The sequence below is a fragment of the Gadus macrocephalus genome, chromosome 9 (genome assembly GCF_031168955.1).
Source record: "Gadus macrocephalus chromosome 9, ASM3116895v1".
NCBI lineage: Eukaryota > Metazoa > Chordata > Actinopteri > Gadiformes > Gadidae > Gadus > Gadus macrocephalus.
This window is the reverse complement of record NC_082390.1, coordinates 21,596,137-21,615,998: the sequence shown is the minus strand read 5'-3', so window position 1 is coordinate 21,615,998 and position 19,862 is coordinate 21,596,137. Positions and strand designations below refer to the sequence as shown.

General features: G+C 44.6%; 1 protein-coding gene across 2 annotated transcripts in view; it reads right to left on the bottom strand.

The window, feature by feature from the left end:
* Positions 1-4,350: 4,350 nt before the first annotated feature.
* swap70b (switching B cell complex subunit SWAP70b) overlaps positions 4,351-19,862 on the bottom strand; it is a 58,619-nt gene continuing 43,107 nt past the window's right edge. For both annotated transcript variants that reach the window (XM_060061420.1, XM_060061419.1), the window contains 5 exons: positions 17,514-17,621; positions 16,965-17,131; positions 12,547-12,745; positions 9,330-9,426; positions 4,351-5,094 (listed from right to left, as the gene is read on the bottom strand). In XM_060061420.1, the coding sequence (XP_059917403.1) occupies positions 4,985-5,094; positions 9,330-9,426; positions 12,547-12,745; positions 16,965-17,131; positions 17,514-17,621 (681 nt within the window). In that variant the 3' untranslated portion in view covers positions 4,351-4,984. The remainder of the gene's footprint in view (positions 5,095-9,329; positions 9,427-12,546; positions 12,746-16,964; positions 17,132-17,513; positions 17,622-19,862) is intronic.

Here is a 19,862-nt window from a genome sequence, read left to right as displayed (position 1 = left end):
GAAGGTGAATCAAGTGGTAGGAGGGGATTGTGTGTGTGTGTGTGTGTGTGTGTGTGTGTGTGTGTGTGTGTGTGTGTGTGTGTGTGTGTGTGTGTGTGTGTGTGTGTGTGTGTGTTCGGGGGTTCAATAGGACCACGACCCAATCGACCCCTTTATTTCCCAACCGCTCCTCGGCTCGCTGGCCCCCTGCGATGGATTCCAGATCGAGATTTTAATGCATTTCTGCTTCGCATCACCACGATGGAATGCGCCACGCGTGCCACAAGCCTCGCAACCCGGGGCTGATGAGTGCGAGGAGGTTTAAACGAGACGAGCGAGATGATGGGATGCAGACGCTGCTGGGGGTCCCGGCGGAGAACGGGAGGGAGAGGGGAAAAAACGGAGGGCGGGGAGTAGAGGCTCGCCTTTTACGACAGGGCATCGCGTTGCGTAAAGCGGAGTTACCGCAGAGGCGCGGAGGTACGGCGCACGCATCTGGACAACAGATTGAGTGGGACACGATCAGTGGGGGTTTGTTTGGTCTTTCCCGTTGTTCTCTCTTGTCTCTTCAACCTGAAAGAGCAGCGCACGAGATTAGGTGGAGGAGACATTGAGGAAAGTGAGAAGATCGGAGAGGGTGGGTCACCATGGATCTACAAGGAGGACCTTCTCCATCCAAGGAGGCATCTGGAGTGGTCGAGGTTTGAAGAACGCCACAAAAAGTCACTTTTAAAAGCAGGATTTACAGAACAGTCTGATCAGTTTGAAGATACCCCAAAATACAGACAAAGCAAACAATCTTTATGAGAAATCACTTTATGAGAAAGGTCTTCCGCCAACCTGATCGGACTAACCCTTCTCAGCAGTCGGAGAACATTCAGGGAATAATCAATCAATAATCTTTGACGTCATCAGGCTGCCCCAGCAGGCTTTGAATTTAATGAAGTAGCCTTATATATATACACACACATATACAAATATTTAGATGCTAGTCTTACAGATCAACGTGGGCGCTAGGCATGTATTTTCTTATGACGTAGGCCTTAAATAAGCTAAGGTTTTCAAATGGATTGTATAGACTCAACAAGGACGGAAATGTCACCTATCCTATAATGTAAAAAAAATCTTATTTAGGAAAACGAGAGGGTCTACTCGAGACACGATGTCATGAAGACCCCGACTAGTAGAGATGTGACATAGTGGGAAACAGCGCCACCTGGCGCCAAAACAAAGGTCATCTGCGATGGAAAAGAAATCCGTTTAAACAGAAGGGGACAAGAAAACCTGAATAAATGTATTTATTGCCGACTTCAGTGTTTACTTATATTGGCCCTACATACAATCCAAATTAGCAATGCAACATTCAACGTAACTACACATGATAACAATATCAAAAATGTGAAAACATAACATTAAAAATAATCAGCAATTAGCAAGAAAGACTACATTGTGTGAGCCGTCTGTTAACTGTTTAAATAAAGGAAAACATTACAAGCCCTGGATTAAAGAAAAATCGTCCAGGGAGAAGAAAGATCAATTGTTGATGGGTTTCAAACACATGTTTCATCCTCAGGGAAGTGTGTTTTGAATTACAGGTGTGTTAATATGTCAAATATTCGTTTTTCAACCATATTTTTGAATTATGTCTGCTTCCACTCAACACACACAAACACACACGCACACACACACGCACATAAACTGTAACAGGTGTCCATTTCAAAAGCCTCCCTTTGTGACATCAAAACGTCAGAGGGTCCCCCCCTAGGAGAAGGGTCTGGGTGCGTGCTGGGAGAAGGTGGTTTATAACGACACCTGAGGTTACAATGACTCTCTTTTAATCTATGAACACAAGTCCCCTCCATCTTCTTAAAGCTGTTAAAGTAAAGTAAGCTAAAACATAAACAAGAATTGTTCCCGACTGATCAGGTCCTCACACCTCTCTCATCATACTCTCCACTAAACTTCAGCTGACGGAATGGCGCTGCTCTGCTGGTGACACGACAATCCTATGTGTTGAGGATTGAAGAGATGTGTAATGCAAGACAAATTTCTGTGTAAGTAGACATTAAAGTTTATCTAATCTAACCACTTTTTTTTTATGTTACTGATACTGTAACTCAACCAATCAGAGAGACCATCTCTCAGTCAGAGACCAACCCATCAGAGAGACCATCTCTCAGTCAGAGACCAAACCACCAGAGAGACCATCTCTTAATCAGAGAGACCAAACCACCAGAGAGACAATCTCTCAGTCAGAGACCAAACCACCAGAGAGACAATCTCTCAGTCAGAGACCAACCATAAGAGAGATCATCTCTCAGTCAGAGACCAACCCATCAGAGAGACCATCTCTTAATCAGAGAGACCAAACCACCAGAGATAATCTCTCAGTCAGAGACCAAACCACCAGAGAGGCAATCTCTCAGTCAGAGACCAACCCATCAAAGAGACCATCTCTTAATCAGAGAGACCAAACCACCAGAGAGATAATCTCTCAGTCAGAGAGACCAACCCATCATAGAGAACATCTCTTAAAGGTCCCATGACATGAAAATCTCACTTTATGAGGTTTTCTAACATAAATATGAGTTCCCCTAGCCTGCCTATGGTCCCCCAATGTCTAAAACTTGCGTTTGGTGTAAAACGAGCACTAGCTGTTCTGCTCGCCTTTGAAAAAACGGAGGCTCAAGTGCGCTGATTTGGAATGTCTGTATTCATGACGTCACCAAGAATCTCAGCTCCTCCCCTTACTCTGCCTGGCCCGCCCAGAGACGTTGGCCCGCCAATGAGACTCGACCATGCGAGCGCCACATGTGTGTGTGTGTGTGTGTGTGTGTGTGTGTGTGTGTGTGTGTGTGTGTGTGTGTGTGTGTGTGTGTGTGTGTGTGTGTGAATACACACACTGTAACGCAAGTGTTTCTTGTCGGTTCTTTGACGTGTCTTGTATTTCCACAACAAGACTGTTGTGGGGGTTATCTGAGCCATGGTTGAGAAGGAATTGGGGGAAAGGAACTTTGGCTTTGACTCGCTGAAGTGCATGAACTGCGACATGCCGCCGGTTGCCGCGAGGCACCATCGCCCGGCAGCGGGCAGCCGGCAGCAGGCAGCGCGCGGTTCAGTCGACTTCAGGTTGATGTGAAAGTTGAAGAACCAGAGACGTCGCAGAACCCGACAAAGTCGTTTGTGATTCATAATATCGTCTGGAGGCGCACACAGCTTTTGGCCGTGATAATATGTATTAAATGATATAGATTTCTGTGTATTATATGATATTATTTAGATATAGACATCCAGGACTGTAACGCAAGTGTTGTACACTTCCTTGTTATTTGGATAACCGTTCTGCTTTTGGTGTGATGGCGCATAACACGTCGGACTCTCGTCTCTGGTATTTCTACAACGAGACTCGTATTGGGGGTTATCTCAGCCAAGGTTGAGAATGAATTGGGGGGAAGTAACTTTGGCTTTGACTCCCTCAAGAACATGAACCACGACATGGAGGAGAAAGGGATTGTTGGCGGCGAATGTCTCCCGCTTGAGACCCGCTGAGGGACCACCGCCGGAGGCGGAGGTGCCTAAGCGCTGACCGGCAACGATCCCTTTCTCCTCCTTGTCGCGGTTCAGTCTACTTCACATTGATGAGAACGTTGAAGAACCAGGAACGTCGGAGAACCCAACGCGGTCGTTTGAGATTCATAATATCGGCTTACACAGCTATGGCCGTGATAATATATATTATATGATATAGATATCTATGTAGGCTATATGACAATATTTAGATATAGAGCTCCAGGACTCCCGTGTGTTCTAGAATATTTACAGAACACGGCTACAAGCTGAGGTGGCTGCAAGCTGCTCAGGGCCACACCCCCACCCTCCTCCTTGACCCGCCTCGCTCCTCCTCATTTGCATTATAGCTACAGACACCAAAACAGCGCATTTGGGGGAAGCTCAATGTGCGACTGGCTCGGAGTGGCTGTAACTCTGCACCACGGCTGAATTTCGGGAACGTCTTTGAATACTGTGTTAGTTGCCCACTAATACCTATATTAAAGAATACATAAAATAGCATGTCATGGGACCTTTAATTAGATAGACCAAACATTCAGAGAGACCATCTCTCTCCAACTAAGCTAAAAGTAAAGTAATGTTGGTTTTAAACAACAACGAAGAGTATGTAGTGCGTGAGTACTCGTGTCTCTTCAGCGCTCCGCCAAGACAGCCGTAATCAGAACCCCTGCCTTCCCAGATGACCCAGGGCAGAACGCTGGTGTATAGTGGGACTCTCACTGGGCCCACTGATTCCACTCAGCGCAGGGCAGTTGAAACCAATCAGAAACATGCATTAATAACCTGCATTTTGCGCTCTCATCATGATATCTAAGGTTTTATACGAAAATGTCCATGTTTTAGATTAGTCATAAAGGACTGCACTTCACAGACAAATGGACAGACTGAATGAACATGTTCTATTGAGTCACTTATCAGATGCTCCTACCAAACGTGACTGTAGGGGTACTCTATTCTCTCTGAGAGATGATAACAATGTCACCAGCAGAACTCAGACAGCTCGGTGCAATGAAAGCCGTGACGATCGTGCGACCAAATCACGCACACAAATGAGTTCCAGGTCGGGGATTGCTCAACAAATTCCGTGAATTCTTTGGGCCAATGCTGAATCAACCAAACTGGAATCTGATCAATACCAAAACTGATCAAAGCCAAAAGGTTTTCCATGAAAGATTTAGCTTTTGTCATTTTTTACTTTGTCTTTTGATTACCCAACAATATGACTGATATAGCATAAAAAATTGACCTATTAATGATATTAAACATGGAAATGTTTTTGTTAGTTATTAAATACTGAGCCCTTGTATCTCTCTACGCTAACCATTCTTCAAGTACTGCTGTGGACCTGAGACTCCGACGGGGTGCAGAGCGGGGGGCCCGGTGGCTGGTCCTGGTCCCCCTGAGGCCCCCAGTGGAGGGCCGAGGCCTCCTGCCTCTACTGGGCCGGCCTCTTCCTGTCCTGCCACTCCTTCTCCCGCACGCTCAGCTCCACCTCGGAGAAGGCCGCCGGGCCCCAGTTGGTGATCCTCTGGGGCCCCTTGTTGCCTGGCGACAAAACCACAAAAACATTTCCTCAGCTGATATCTAGGGACCCTGGTCCTCCCACCCTCCCCTCCTCCCTCCCTCCCCACCTCAAACCCTCCCCTCCTTCCACCCTCCCCTGCTCCCCTCCTCAAACCCTCCCCTCCTCAAACCCTCCCTCCCTCCCCTCCTCCCACCGTCCCCTCCTCCCACCGTCCCCTCCTCAAACCCGCCCCTCCTCCCTCCCTCCCCTCCTCAAACCCTCCCTCCCCTCCTCAACCCCTCCCCTCCTCCCTCCCTTCCCTCCCTCCCCTCCTCCAACCCTCCCCTCCTCAAACCCTCCCCTCCTCCCTCCCTCCCTCCCCTCCTCCAACCCTCCCACCCTCCCTCCCTCCACTCCTCCAACCCTCCCCTCCTCCCTCCCTCCCCTCCTCAAACCCTCCCCTCCTCCCTCCCTCCCCTCCTCAAACCCTCCCCTCCTCCAACCCTCCCCTCCTCAAACCCTCCCCTCCTCCCTCCCTCCCCTCCTCCAACCCTCCCCTCCCCAAACCCTCCCCTCCTCCCACCCTCCCTCCCTCCCCACCTCAAACCCTCCCCTCCTTCCAACCCTCCAACCCACAGTTCCTTTACCGATGGGATTCGTCGTTGTCTGACGTCAATATTCAGCGCAATCAAACAAGATCTCGATCTCCTCAGAGACGGACCACTGTATGATTTCAAAGATGTATTTATTTGTTGATACATTATAATATTCTATATTATAGAATATAAGGCTATAGTATGGAAGTAAATCTGTCTCATCAGATTTTGAAAATAAAAAGCCATTGAACATTAAGCACTGAATATTAATGCATGAGATAACAGATCTGGAGTTTCTGCCTCTGAATTTAACTCTTTATATTTTTAAACAAATCATTTTCACCTATATTTTTCAATGTTAAAAAAATATAAATCATGAATCAAATATTCAACGTAAATATTTTCAACGTCCCAAATTCAACATGCCAAAGTCAGCCGCAAATTGCTATGTATGAAATTCAGCATTAACATCGGGGGACCCAAGGAAGAGCAATCGATCCTAGATGCTAGATCGCGGAGAGGAGAGGAGAGCGAGCGACACAGAATTCTGCGACCCACCAAAAAGTGTGACCCCAGAGGGCGCTGTTTCACATTTTCTGCAACATGCACGAGTTTGAAGCGTAGACAGGCATGAAGTCGTTCACATGCGGAAACATGCACGAGCTTGAAACGTAACGTTTGTATCGTCACCGATCACTCGATTGGAGGTATTCGTTTTGTCACACCCGGCGCACGTTAAGTGGCTGCAGCAAAACGATTGATATGCCTGTGTGGTGGCATATCAACGAGAGCCCGAGAGCGCAACGAGCGTGCAGAGCCAAAAGTATTCCGCTCCGAGTTTCATGAAAAGCAGGTTGCTGTCGGGCGCTTCTTCCCGAGGCACGCCGTGCTTCCACTGAAACTACAGGCTGATGCCGCCACAGTTGCCACTCAGTTTGCAATAATGTCGGCTCTGCTGCGCTCTGGTTCCACAGTGGGCAGCAGGCTTCAGATCACCCCCCAACATCACACCAAACGTAGGCAAAGGGACCTCGGATCGCCGAAATTTGGTGCCATAATAATTGGGCTCCTTAATCCACTACAATTACACCTTAAGCTGCATACAAATCCAGCCAAGTCACTGCAATCACACACACACTTCTCATACAGGCATTAGTTCATTGTTCATTTCATACTGCAGTAAAAAAAGAAGTTTGCATTATAACAAAAACATAAATAAAACATAAGATCCCCCCCCTCTCCTTGTTATTACATTAGCTTAAGAAATACATTTGATTTAATTTGATTAGCATTTTACAGACCGATACAATGGATAAGGTGTTTAGTAAGGTCCACCACCGTTGTTTCTCTCCCCATTAAAAGCTACAGTCAGTGTTTAATGACTTTGATTTAGCCTATCTGAGCATGGGTGTCAGTTTGGTTTGAAATGTGCTGGGGACAGAGACGCATTGTCAGAAGTGCTGGGTACAATGAGGATGCACTCTTTTTTCTCTCTCTTTAGTGCAGGTAATGAAAGGTTCTGAAAGACAGCATACCCATGTTGCTAATTACTAAGAAATAAAATGTATACAAATCTGTCTGGCACGTTTTATGAAGAAAACGTTTCGAAAAAGCATCGGACGTATGTTCTGCTACATGTATCCAATGGTGACAACGTGACATGATAGGCTAATCTACAAACATAAACAAGAGGGGCTAGGGAAGGAAATTAACTGTGTGTTTAAGTTCAGAAGGGGCAAACGTGTGGCTACACACAGCACTACAAAAGTCTTCAAGATTGAAAAAGAAAAATATTAGTTGCACAGCTGAACGCTGTATCACATCATAAGCTGGCTGTTCTCAATTCACAACACGCATTCCATCCAATCTAGCCTGGTACGGAAGAAATGAATCAGAGGCAAAAAATCCACTTTCCTTGACAGCGACCAAATATGCTGGACATGAGCATTCCACGGCATTGAGAAGGGCCGTGTAATAAACAAAAATAATTGACAGCTGAACGTTGGGAAGGCCCATACAAGTGAATGGAGCAGTCATCAGCATTGGGTAGAGCCGTGTAATAATCCATAATAATTCAATTCGAGTTTTTTGTTTTTTTACAAGTGGTTGGTTGAGCATTTCCTATTATAGGCTACTGCTGTTTAGAATTAAAGTTTGTATCAAGAAGGAAAGACCCAGCGAGTGACGCTCTTATTTAAGCTCTCCTTGCTTGACTGCGATCTACCATCTAGAATTGATTACTCTGAATTTCATACATTGAATTTTGCAGCTGACATTGGCATGTTGAATTGGGGGACGTTGAAAATATTTAAGTTGAATTATTTAACATTGAATATTTGATTATGTAAAGGTGAAAATGATTTGTTGATAATTGAAAGAGTTAAATTCATAGGCAAGAAATACAGATGCGTTTCTTCATTGAATAAATATTCAGTGCTTAATATTCAATGGCTTTTTATTTTCAAAATCTGATGACACAGATTTACTTCCATACTATAGTAGCCTAAAGTAGAATCTGCATTCAATTTATTTCAAATTGACATTGCTGTCATATTGTGGATAGTGGATAGTGATTACTTTCAAGCTTTCAAACCACGTAAATGTCACAACAAATTAAGAATAATTGAGCCACATATATATAAAAAATATATTACATATTATTCGATGATGGGAGATTCCACAACCTGTTGGAAATACAGGTGCATCTAAATAAATTATCATATTGTGGAAAGGTTAATTAATTTCAGTAATTCAATATAAAACGTGAATCTTATATATTATGTAGATTCATTACACCCAAAGTGAAATATTTCAACCCTTTATTTGTATACATCTTGATGATTATGGCTTACAGCTCAAGAAAACACAAAATTCAGTATCTCAGTATCTTTTACAATATTCTAATTTACTTATTTCAATTAGAATATTGTACAAAATACAATATTGTAGACTCAAGATGTCAAACTCTAATCAGCTAATTACATCAAAATACCTGAAAAGGTTCCTGAGTTATTTAATGGTCTCTCACAACGCTCTCTTATCATTATTTTTTTGCATTTAGTATAAATTATTCTGAGTTACAGAATTTGGGCTTTTCATGAGCTGTAAACCATGATCGGCAAGATTAATACAAATAAAGTCTTGAAATATTTAACTTCTTGGTCAAATTAATCTATGCAATATATAAATTAGACTTTTTATTAGTTACTTTTTATTTTGACTAATTATTGAAATGATTGAATTTTTCCACAACATTCTATTCATTGAGATCCACCTGTATATTATAATCAAATCAAATCATTATTTTTTCTACCTAGCAACCAAACTACAGTACATTTAAGATAAATGATAATCGAATCTAAACCCCTTGTCACCAAGTAACTAAACAACAATACATTTTAAATAAATCATAATCTAATCTAATCCCCTCGTTACCTAGCAGCCAAATGCAACATGTTGAAAATGTACATAGTTATCTAATCCCTGAATGGTCCTGTATTTTTCACGGCACTTTTCCCAATTTACTACAGCTGTCTGAATTATATTATTATCAGAGATAAGTGTACTCCGACCTCAGATATGAAACCCTTGAATATGTTACCGTTTAATTATTTAAATCACACAGACACATAAAAAGTCTCCCCCCCCCCACACACACACACACACACACACACACACACCTGGCTGGATGAGGCGTACGAGGCCCTCGTGTTCGGCCACCTTGTGCTTCCAGGTCCTCGTGTTGTTGGCGGCGTCCTCTAGCTTCTTCGTCACCGCCTTTAAGCAAAGTCATATTGGAACACGGACAGGATGTTTCGTTCCACTGGTGATAGTTCAGAACAGATATCAGTTTAGGCGTCCAATTTCCTTTCTCCATAAATTCAATAACGTGCATCGTTTAAAAAAAATCGAACATAAATTACAGCGGTTACAAAGGGAGTCTGAATGATGTCTAATTAATCAACTGGCACAGGGCTTGTTGAAAGGGGAGAGAAAATAATGGGAACTGAATTGTTTGAGTCCGTTCATTCGGTTTTATATTAGTAAGTGTAGCATACCGATGAGCGGTAGGCTGTTGGGAACAGATTAGATGGCTCAGTCGTAGGATCGAATTGTTTTAAAGAACACAGCACACAGAGTGGGACATCGTGGATGTATTTTCTTACTTGTATGTTCTGCAACTTAAGTCTTAGAATTTATTTTTCCTTAAACCCGGTTTATGATGTTCAAGATGCATCGTCGGATTAAAGGGGTAGTTCGGAATTTTGGACATAGGGCCTAATTCCCAAATTAGCCTTGGTGTTCTTTATCATTGGAGAAAGTTTTCAACACATTTCATTTAGTCCATATTTTAGTTGCAGAGTTTGCTCGTGCTAGGGGGGTCATCCCTATGTTTCCCGGGTCCTATGTGCCCCGCTCGGGGCACATAGGACCCTTTTTTTAAAAAAAGGTCCTATGTTCCCCGTTTTTCCCAAAAAGGGTCCTATGTTCCCCTGTAGCCATACATACCGGGGAGCATAGGACCCTTTTTGGGAAAAGTGGGGAACATAGGACCCTTTTCTGGGAAAAGGGTCCTATGTTCCCCGCAATCTATCAATCTTTAAAAATATTTAAACTTTGACGCGACATTCGCGTGATGACAGCCAATCGGCGTTCAACACTGAGTGACATGTGTAACGTAACAGCCGATCAGCGTTCAACCGGCCAACTCAGTGCAGTGCAGTGCGGGGTGAACTGCAGCATGGAGGAGAAAGTGATTGTTGCCGTTTGTGACTCCCGGAGTTCTTTATATAATAGTATATAATATAATATAATTGTATAATAATATCACGGCCAAAAGCTCTGTGCGCCTCCGGATGGCCGTAGCGCGGGGAGCTCTCGTAGGGATTGGGCTTCTCGGGGTTTGTTTACCGGCGTATGAATAGACTGCGTCTATTCTCCGACGTCTCTCCCTCTTCCACAAAAGGTAAAGACATGCAATGGTATCTCGGCTGGAATTTGGCAGTAATGGTGGAAAAAGTAACAGACCGGGTAACATAGAACCCTTTTTTTTAAAAAGGGTCCTATGTTCCCCGGTCACATACATATCGGGGAACATAGGACCCTTTTTGGGAAAAGCGGGGAACGTAAATCAACTTAGGATAGTTCTGTAATGGATAAATTCCTATCTTAAGATAAGATAGGATTTCTTCCTAAGTTAAGTTAGGAAACCTCCTTCTGTAATACCAAAACCCCTAAATGCCTTCCTATCTCAAGATAGGATAGGATTTCAGAGTGAGGAAGTTTCTGTAATGAGGCCCCTGGGGCCTCATTACAGAAACTTCTTAAGTTAGGATCCCTAAGTTAGGTGGCCATACACCCTGTCCTAAATTCAAAATAACTGTCAATAAAAGAAGAAAATGGTAGCAGCACTGCTAGTAGGTCTGTATGACAATGAAGACGAGGAACATCACAACAGAAATGTGATGGCTAAAAGGCAACCGAGACCGCATAATGATTTGTTACATTTGTATTTTAATTTCATTTTATCGCCTGCAAAGACATTTAATTTTGAATTTGGTGGAAGAATTACTTTACTACTTTATTACTACCTCTTGTTCTCTGTACCAATACCCGCCATGTACTAGTGCTAGCTTGCCGTTATTAACAAAGATCCTCAAAAGTCTCTGTTAACGTTAAAAGTAACTCATTCTATCAATCTCACGCACACTCTGAGTGCAGAAACAGACATAACCTGACGATTGCCGATCGAAAAATCTGATTGAAAGAACAGTTAGGATTACCTAAATTAAGATAAGATAGGATGCCAAAAATAAGATAGGAAACTGCCAACAGGTTAGGGACTGCTTCTGTAATAGGAAATTAGGATTTTTCCTATCTTTGAGTCCCTAATTTAAATTAGGATGAGAAGTTAGGATTTTTTCTGTAATGAGGCCCCAGGCCCCATGTCCAAAATTCCGAACTACCCCTTTAAGACCCCTAGATTATTAGATCGATAGTCGCATTAATCATGTATGTATACATTGAATCGGATTGAAATGCATCCAGTGAATGCGTGCTTCGATTACACCCCATTTACCAAAGGCTTAATTAAAAGTACATGTTTTTCTAATTGTCGTCATCAACAAGGTTGTAAAGTAGTAACTTCGGGAACATCTGTCAAAATAAATGTTTTTTTCTTCCACAAAGACAAATGGGAACGCTATAAGTGCTACAAGCCAGGAAATTACGTCACAAGTGCAACTCGTGCGGGTGGTGTACAATGGACACACTATTACTTGACGACCCCTGGTTTGGGAAACGTGTGCAGGAGAGTGAGATCTGATGAACCAGGGAGAGTGAGACACGCTGAACAGGGGAGAGTGAGACATGCTGAACAGGGGAAAGTGTGATATACTGAACAGGGGAGAGTGAGACATGCTGAACAGGGGAGAGTGAGACACACTGAACAGGGGAGAGTGAGACACGCTGAACAGGGGAGAGTGAGACACACTGAACAGGGGAGAGTAAGACATGCTGAACAGGGGAGAGTGAGACATGCTGAACAGGGGAGAGTGAGACATGCTGAACCGGGGAGAGTGAGACATGCTGAACCGGGGAGAGTGAGACATGCTGAACAGGGGAGAGTGAGACATGCTGAACAGGGGAGAGTGAGACATGCTGAACCGGGGAGAGAGAGACATGCTGAACAGGGGAGAATGAGGTTTGCTGAACAGTGGCGGCGTTCAAGCAGCCCTTCAAGGTTAACATAAAGTTCAAACTCAGCTGCAAATAGGAGGAAAAAAGCTAATGGGGTAATATTACAATTCTTGGGCATGGCGTATCTCAGCCTATAGTGGCTGCCGAACTCAGCTGTTTAAGTACAGAAGGCCTGGTTCCCCGTGGTCCTCAGTGTACCTGATACTGCTCCAGCGCCCCCTGCCTCTCGCTCTCCAGGTGTTCCAGCTGCTGCATGGCGTCCTGCAGGGCGCTATCCTTGGCCCTCCTCTCCTTCTCCAGCTCCTTTTTCTCCGCCTCCGTCTCCGAGATTGCCCTCTGCTGCCGCAGGTGGATCTTCTCCAGCTCCTCCCTCTTTGTCGACTCCTCCTCCAGTAATCTGCACACACACACAGAATGAGCCCGTCCCCTGCTGTCACCATGGCTGTTTAGTTAATGGCTGCTGCGTAGGTTTGGATGTCTACTTGATCTCTGAAGATGTGTGAACCTTGCGGATCATCTCCAGAGTCTCCAGAGATGGTCTTGAGTTCCTGTGAGAAAGGCCTTAAAGGTAATGGCAGACATGGACGACTGTTTCTGATTAAATGAGGCTGCTATACATTTATCTACATTTATCTACTTAACAGTTTTATAGGATTTCTGGTTAGACAATATTCTAAATTAGAAGAGTAAGAAGCAGAAAGGCAGATGGTTGGACGCACAAACAGAATAGGAGATGTAGTTCAGCTCTGCGTCTCCAGGGGGCACAATAGTACAGGAAATAACAACTACATTTCTTCAGGAAAAGCTGCTACAAGATAACTCACTAGCTACTTATATAACTACTATTGGAATCATCTCTTTGTCTTCATGATAAGACCGCAGTAGAGAAAAACAGGTTGCTGACACACCAGCATCTGAGTCTGAGCTGAGGAACGCAGAGCTCAGCAGACAGGAAGGAACCGGGACCAAAGAGGAAGTAGGAGAAGCCCCTGCATGCTGGCTCTGATGACAACAGAGCCAACATTTAGGGGCTGGAGAACAGAGTATATATGAATTGGAGCTCAGATATCCTGAGATCGTATTTGCAGGCTGTCAATTATGGAAAACCGCCAAAACCACAAATGTGGTTTGATAAACCACATTTGTGATCTTGTTTTGTTTGTTACAAATGACCTCCATGGGGTATTATACAGGGGAGGCTTCTCCAGTGTGGAGAGGGAGGAAGATTCTCCTTGACATTGTTGAGAATAAAAAATATAGATTGCCCAGACTACTGTAATGAATTAATGCCCTTAAATATGATTACCTTAATGTCATTGTATATGTAATGTTTGTTTCCCTAGGTAAAGGGACATTAGCACCCCCTATCAACTATTGAAAATGACTGCTTGAGGACGTTCCTCCCTCAGCCTCCACTGACTCCCATTCATTTCCTCGGTGTTGACGGTCGGTGAATAACATGGGGCTCAATAGACCTCTGAAGAATAAGTCCCACCTCTGAGGCTCCTGGTTCCATGTTTAAATGTCTATGGAAAATAACATCTGGTATTGCAGCTGTTTAAGCGGGCTGTGGACGGGTCCCTCGATTCATAGAGCACAGAAGTGGATATCTCCGTTCACTCCAATACAGTTGGGGAACAGGAATGTGTCTCCGCAAAAGAAATCTGGATATCAATCAAAGGCTCATAATTATCTTTATATCATGTACTAATAAAATGTAAGTTTTCTCTTTTCAAAACGCTGTCACGTTAAAATTGTACCGGGGGCGAAAATTGTACCGGCCTACGTCATCAGTTGTTGACAAATTCCAAACCTGCCTGGCAACAGACGACGCGATCGTCTGTTGCCTGGCAACGGGCGATCGTGTCGAATGACGTAGCAAGGTTCTGGAACATTCGCAAACTTTCATGCTCGTTCATTGCACTCCTTCATTGAGCGTGACAAGACAGGTTTTTGAAACCTGCTTTAAACACTCAGTTTACTAGCTAAATTCGATCAAACAATTCAATACAATACAAATATAAAGTAAAAACAAGTGTTATCTAGCGATCCGTTATCTGTATTATGTTATTTCGTCTTTGGAAACATGAGCCAAATGTTTTTTAAAACCTGCCCGGCAACGGACAACCCAATCAAATCAGTTGTCAAGTTGTCAACAACTGATGACGTAGGCCGGTACAATTTTCGCCCCCGGTACAATTTTAACGTGACAACGCCGCCTCAAGCGTTTTATTTTATTTATGTATTTTTTGCAGGAGAAGGAGGAGTGGGTAGCTGAAAGGGGTCGGTAGTGAAACATGCCGGCCCGGCATAATAATTGTTAAATACTAATTGTTGTCCTGATGGCAGGAGGGGTGTAATTTAAAGATCACATATAGAGAATCATCGGGGGGGGTTATTAACTTATACTTCCATTGTCGGTAAACAATGCGACTGTACTCGCTCAGACCTCTCGCTGATGATGCTACAATGCTAACAATGCTAGTTAACGAGAATATTTCTGCATCCGGCAGGTCATGCACGAGGGAGTGGCTAGGCGCCCATGAGGCAGAAGAATATCTCTCCTTGATGTTCCTCTGCGCCATTGAGCAGTTTACATAGGAATGAATGGGCGGCCATTTTTCAGTCCGCTGTCCATTCTTTAATAGGTCCATGGGCGGGAGTTATTCGCAACCATTCACAACCTAACGTGATTGACATTTCACACGTGAATAGACGAGCAGAGTTGGTGCAACCTCCTCCGTAGGCGGGCTCTGGTGCCATTTCAGTGAAGACAAACTATGAAACATTGCCGTTGCTATGCAACCTTGACTGGGAGAGTCGTGACGTCCTAAGTCGGAGCAGATCCGCGTTAGCATAATGCTTCTTCATATTAGTTAACTACTTTAACGGCCCCGACAATCCAAAACCCAAGTGGAATCCAGAAGGAAAAAATGTGTGGTTCAAAACCTGAGCAGCTTTAACTTCCTCGCCACGTACAGAGTTTGTCACGTACAATCATTCAAAACCCCCATGTTATTTTCCACAGACATGGAACCAACAGCCTCGGAGACGGGACTTATTCTTCAGAGGTCTATGCGAGAGAGAAGGAAATTCGTCCTCTGAGTGGGTGGGACTAGCTAAGGGGTCTGAATCGCGCCAAAATATATTCATGAATAGGCTGGAGGCTCTGGCTGCGCTATGTACCAATAAGAAGGAGTCCCGGCTGCGCTTTGAACCAATAAGCAGGAGCCCTGGCTGTGCTATGAACCAATAAGAAGGAGTCCCGGCTGTGCTTTGAACCAATAAGCAGGAGCCCTGGCTGTGCTATGAACCAATAAGAAGGAGTCCCGGCTGCGCTTTGAACCAATAAGAGGAGCCCTGGCTGTGGAGCAGCCCGGAGGGAGCGGTTATCCCCTCAAGTCTAGGCTATGAAAAAAAACGAACCCGCTCAGTCGTATGCCTCTATTCCACCGAGCGGTGCTGCTTTGATCGCTTATATTGGGGTTTCCAGCGAGCGGTGTTGTTCTGTGTGGATCGGTTCACTTATATTGGCGTTTCCACCAACAAAAGTTGGGCAAGGTCCCGAAATCCCCAAAACGCGCTGAGCCTACCTATTTTTCGGCACTCCTCTGTTGGGTTGCCAAGCCGTCTGAAAGGTGCCGAAAACGTGGACCTACACACGGCGTAATTCTGAAATCACTTTAAAAAGGTGTTTGGTATGACCAGGTCACTGATATCTTTGCAACACAAATAGCGAGGAGGATTGACCCGCTTAACACCATTACCAACATTCTGAAACATCCATTAACAACCACATTTGCCTCACATTTGCAACGTTAGGTTTACAGCACGTGTAATTAGTTGTGAAATAATGTTGTTGTTCTTTTAATTGTTTGTTTCATTCTGTTTGATATTGTGGAAAGGATGTCAGTGAATGATTCAGAGCATAAGGCATTTTAAATGGCATCACTTTTGGTCTTGTGTTGTTTTTCTTAAAGCAATTGTAGCTGAAAATTAACATAGCCAAAGTACAACCAAAAGCTTCAGTCATTGAGGGGTAAAATAGGCCCAATGATAGGCCAAGATTATTTTATTTAGTTTTACAAATCAAGAGTAGGCCTGATTTGACTAATTGGCTTTGCATCCTTTCCTTCTCTCCTTGTATTCCAAGACACAAGTACAATGCAGCCGCTGGTTGATTTGTATCAATTCACATAATTATCCCTCCCTGCTATTTTGTAGTTCACCAAAACACCCTGAAACAACTTGAGTCTCACATAGTTATGCCACCATACGCCACTAACAGTGCAAGCAGGCCAATGGCAACCAAGCGTGTAGTCCTTCCCATGTGTGTTTGGATGTGACGAGTATGTGTTGGACCGAGTGTGTGTGTGACAGATTGTGTGTAAAGGAGTGTGTGTGTGTGACCGATTGTGTGTGTGACCGTGTGTGTGTGTGTGTGTGTGTGTGTGTGTGTGTGTGTGTGTGTGCGCGTGCGTGCGTGCGTGTGTGCATGTGTGTGTGACCGTGTGAGTGTATGTGTGTGTGAGTGTGTGTGTGTGTGTGTGACCGTGTGTGTGTGTGTGACCGTGTGTGTGTGTGTGTGTGTGTGTGTGCCTGTGTCTGTGACTGACCGCGCCTGCAGCCGGCGCACCGTCTCCTCGTCCTGGCGTGCCGCCCTCTCCTCCTCCAGCGCGTCCTCCAGCCGGTGGTACATGTCCTCCAGCTCCCGCACCCGCTGCAGGTACTGCTCCAGCTCGCTGGACTTCAGGGCCACCTGCTCCTCCATCTGCTGCCGCACCTGGGGACGCACGCAGGGGACAGATGAAGGTGACAGGGTGGGTGTGAGGCCGTAGCCTCCACGAGCCGCTGAGACCCCCCTCATGTGTTCACGCTGATGACAGGGTGGGTGTGAGGCCGTAGCCTCCATGAGCCGCTGAGACCCCCCTCATGTGTTCACGCTGATGACAGGGTGGGTGTGAGGCCGTATCCTCCATGAGCCCCCTGAGACCCCCCTCATGTGTTCACGCAGATGAAAGGGTGAGTGTGAGGCCGTATCCTCCATGAGCCGCTGAGACCCCCCTCATGTGTTCACGCTGATGCAGGGTGAGTGTGAGGCCGTATCCTCCATGAGCCGCTGAGACCCCCCTCATGTGTTCATGCTGATGACGGGGTGAGCGTACCGTCTTCTCTCTCTCCAGGTCGGTCCGGTAGCGGTCTTGGAGCTCTGTCTGGGTCTGCAGCCGCCGCCGCTCCTCCTCCGCCGCTCTGGCCGCCGCCTCCTCCAGGGCCTGGCCAATAGCAAGCAGGCAGGAGATATGTTAGCCAATTGGAAAAGACCCTGCAGACTATTTTCAAATAAACATATTGACATTTACACAATGTTCAGGCACATAAGTAGAAAAAAGCAGAGCGCTAAAAGCACCTTTAAACCCTGACCAGGAAAATTCGTGTTTATGCACGTAAATTATACATACATCATACACGTCATAGGAATGAACTGTAAAGTACAGTGTTTTTTGGGGTGTTTTCTGACACCAGAGTCCCTTTGGGCGCAGGACCGTATAAACACAATGCGGTGTCCCTGGGAAATATATCTCAACTATACGCCCGCCCCCCCCAGAAGATATCAGACATAAGCAAGGGGATCTTTCAAATGTAATTTACTAACTTGTCCAACTACCTACATGTAGGCATATGATCAGTGAACAATATATTCAAATGAAATGTCTATCAATTCAAAATGTGTATCAATTCAAAAAGAACAGCACTCGTTTTTTGAACCTTTAGGTCTCCTCCTCACAGAGGCGGAGTGGCCGTCGGGACGATCGGGAGATTTCCCGGTCGGCCGGCCGGCCAGCGAGGTCAGGTGGACCGGCCCGCAATTGTGTAGCGGCCTGCGAAGTCCGTTGGACCGGCCCACAGTTGTGAGCGACCGCGAAGCGTCTGCAAGCCGGCCCTGAGCATAATTTATTCCCCGTCAAGACGCCGTGAAAATCCCCAAAATAAACAAAATATGTCTCAAGAACATCCAACCAATATTTATACCACTTGCTTACTCTCCATGTCTCATTCATGTTTTTTTTTTTATATTATTTTTATTTACTTAATTTAATTCTTCATTATTCAGGCGTTACAGAACTTTCATAGCCATAAATAAATAATACGAACTACAGTTTACTTTAATTTGTTTGTTCTTGAATTGACGTAGAATGGAGCAAAGACTCCTGGGATTGGGAAATGCGTTTATCCAATTAACAGCTTGCAGGGCAAGTCCATTTTCGGAAATGTAGGGGGATATATGAGCCTAAAGACACGTCAGACAGAGAAGGCGAGCAAGTTCGTGGTTGCTTGCTTTTGTTTACCGGCGTTGCTATGGTTACCGGTCTTGTAAGGAAGTGCGCCAATTCTCGGAGTGCCAATTCTCTTCCAAACAGAGCAGAACTGTGGCCTATTTTACACATTTTTATTTTCTTAATTATAATTATATCATTCATTTTTACAGATTTTTTTTTATTACTGAAAAAACAAACAAAAAAAAACGTTGTTGGCGGGGGGGGGGGGGAGGGCTGGACCGGGGAGGATTCTCCCGGTGGCTATTAGTGTCCCACTCCGCCCCATATAGGCAAGTAACTCCTTCAATATCTCAAACGGCAATATGATAAATGAGTAATGATTGGACTTTCAACAATTTCAAATGAATAAATAATATTTTTTCAGGTGGTGCCCCCCCTCAACTGGTTGTTAATGGTTGGTGCCCCTGGGCACGGGCCCAAGTGCCCTTATGGATGATCCGGCCCTGTTTGGGCGCGACTTAAAGGTTTGCTGAGGTCAGCAAACTCTGGATGAACGATGAACCAGAGGCCGCAAAACCTTTCATTCAATCAACACACCATCTCATGAACAGACTTGTTTTGTGCTTTGGTAATCAAAGCGACCTGGCCCAATATGTTCGTCTGTGGATATATTATATGATATATAAATATATATATATATGGACAGGATTGAAGCTCAGCTTGTTTTTAAATCCCTCAGTGGCATGTTGGACCATGTGTAGTAGAGACGTCTTTAGATAGAGACTCACTAACCACAGACTCTTGTTACCAGTCTTAGCCTGTCGCTTTTTATTCATTAGTTCTTGGTGATGGAAATATGGACAATCCAGTCATGATCCTACTGCTGATAAGCAAAACCACGTTTCATTGGAACAAACTGTTCTTGTATATTTGTGTGTGTGTGTATATATAATATATAAACTAGGCACAAAAAGTAAGGAAATTTGTGTTTGGTTGATTCTTTCGTTGTTGTAACAATGCTTCTTGCCAATAAATCTTATACCGTTGGAAAGCCTGAAGCCTTCCCTTTTAAATGGTACCACATGTGTAAGGAAGATGCATTTGTGGGATGAGTAGCAGAGCTGAGTAGGTAGGTTGCGCCCAAGAAAAATGTGCAATCTTCTCTGCCAATGCCAAACAGCCAACTCTGCCATTGACTCTTGTTTGGTGTTTGGTGCATTCGATGATTGAAGTTTG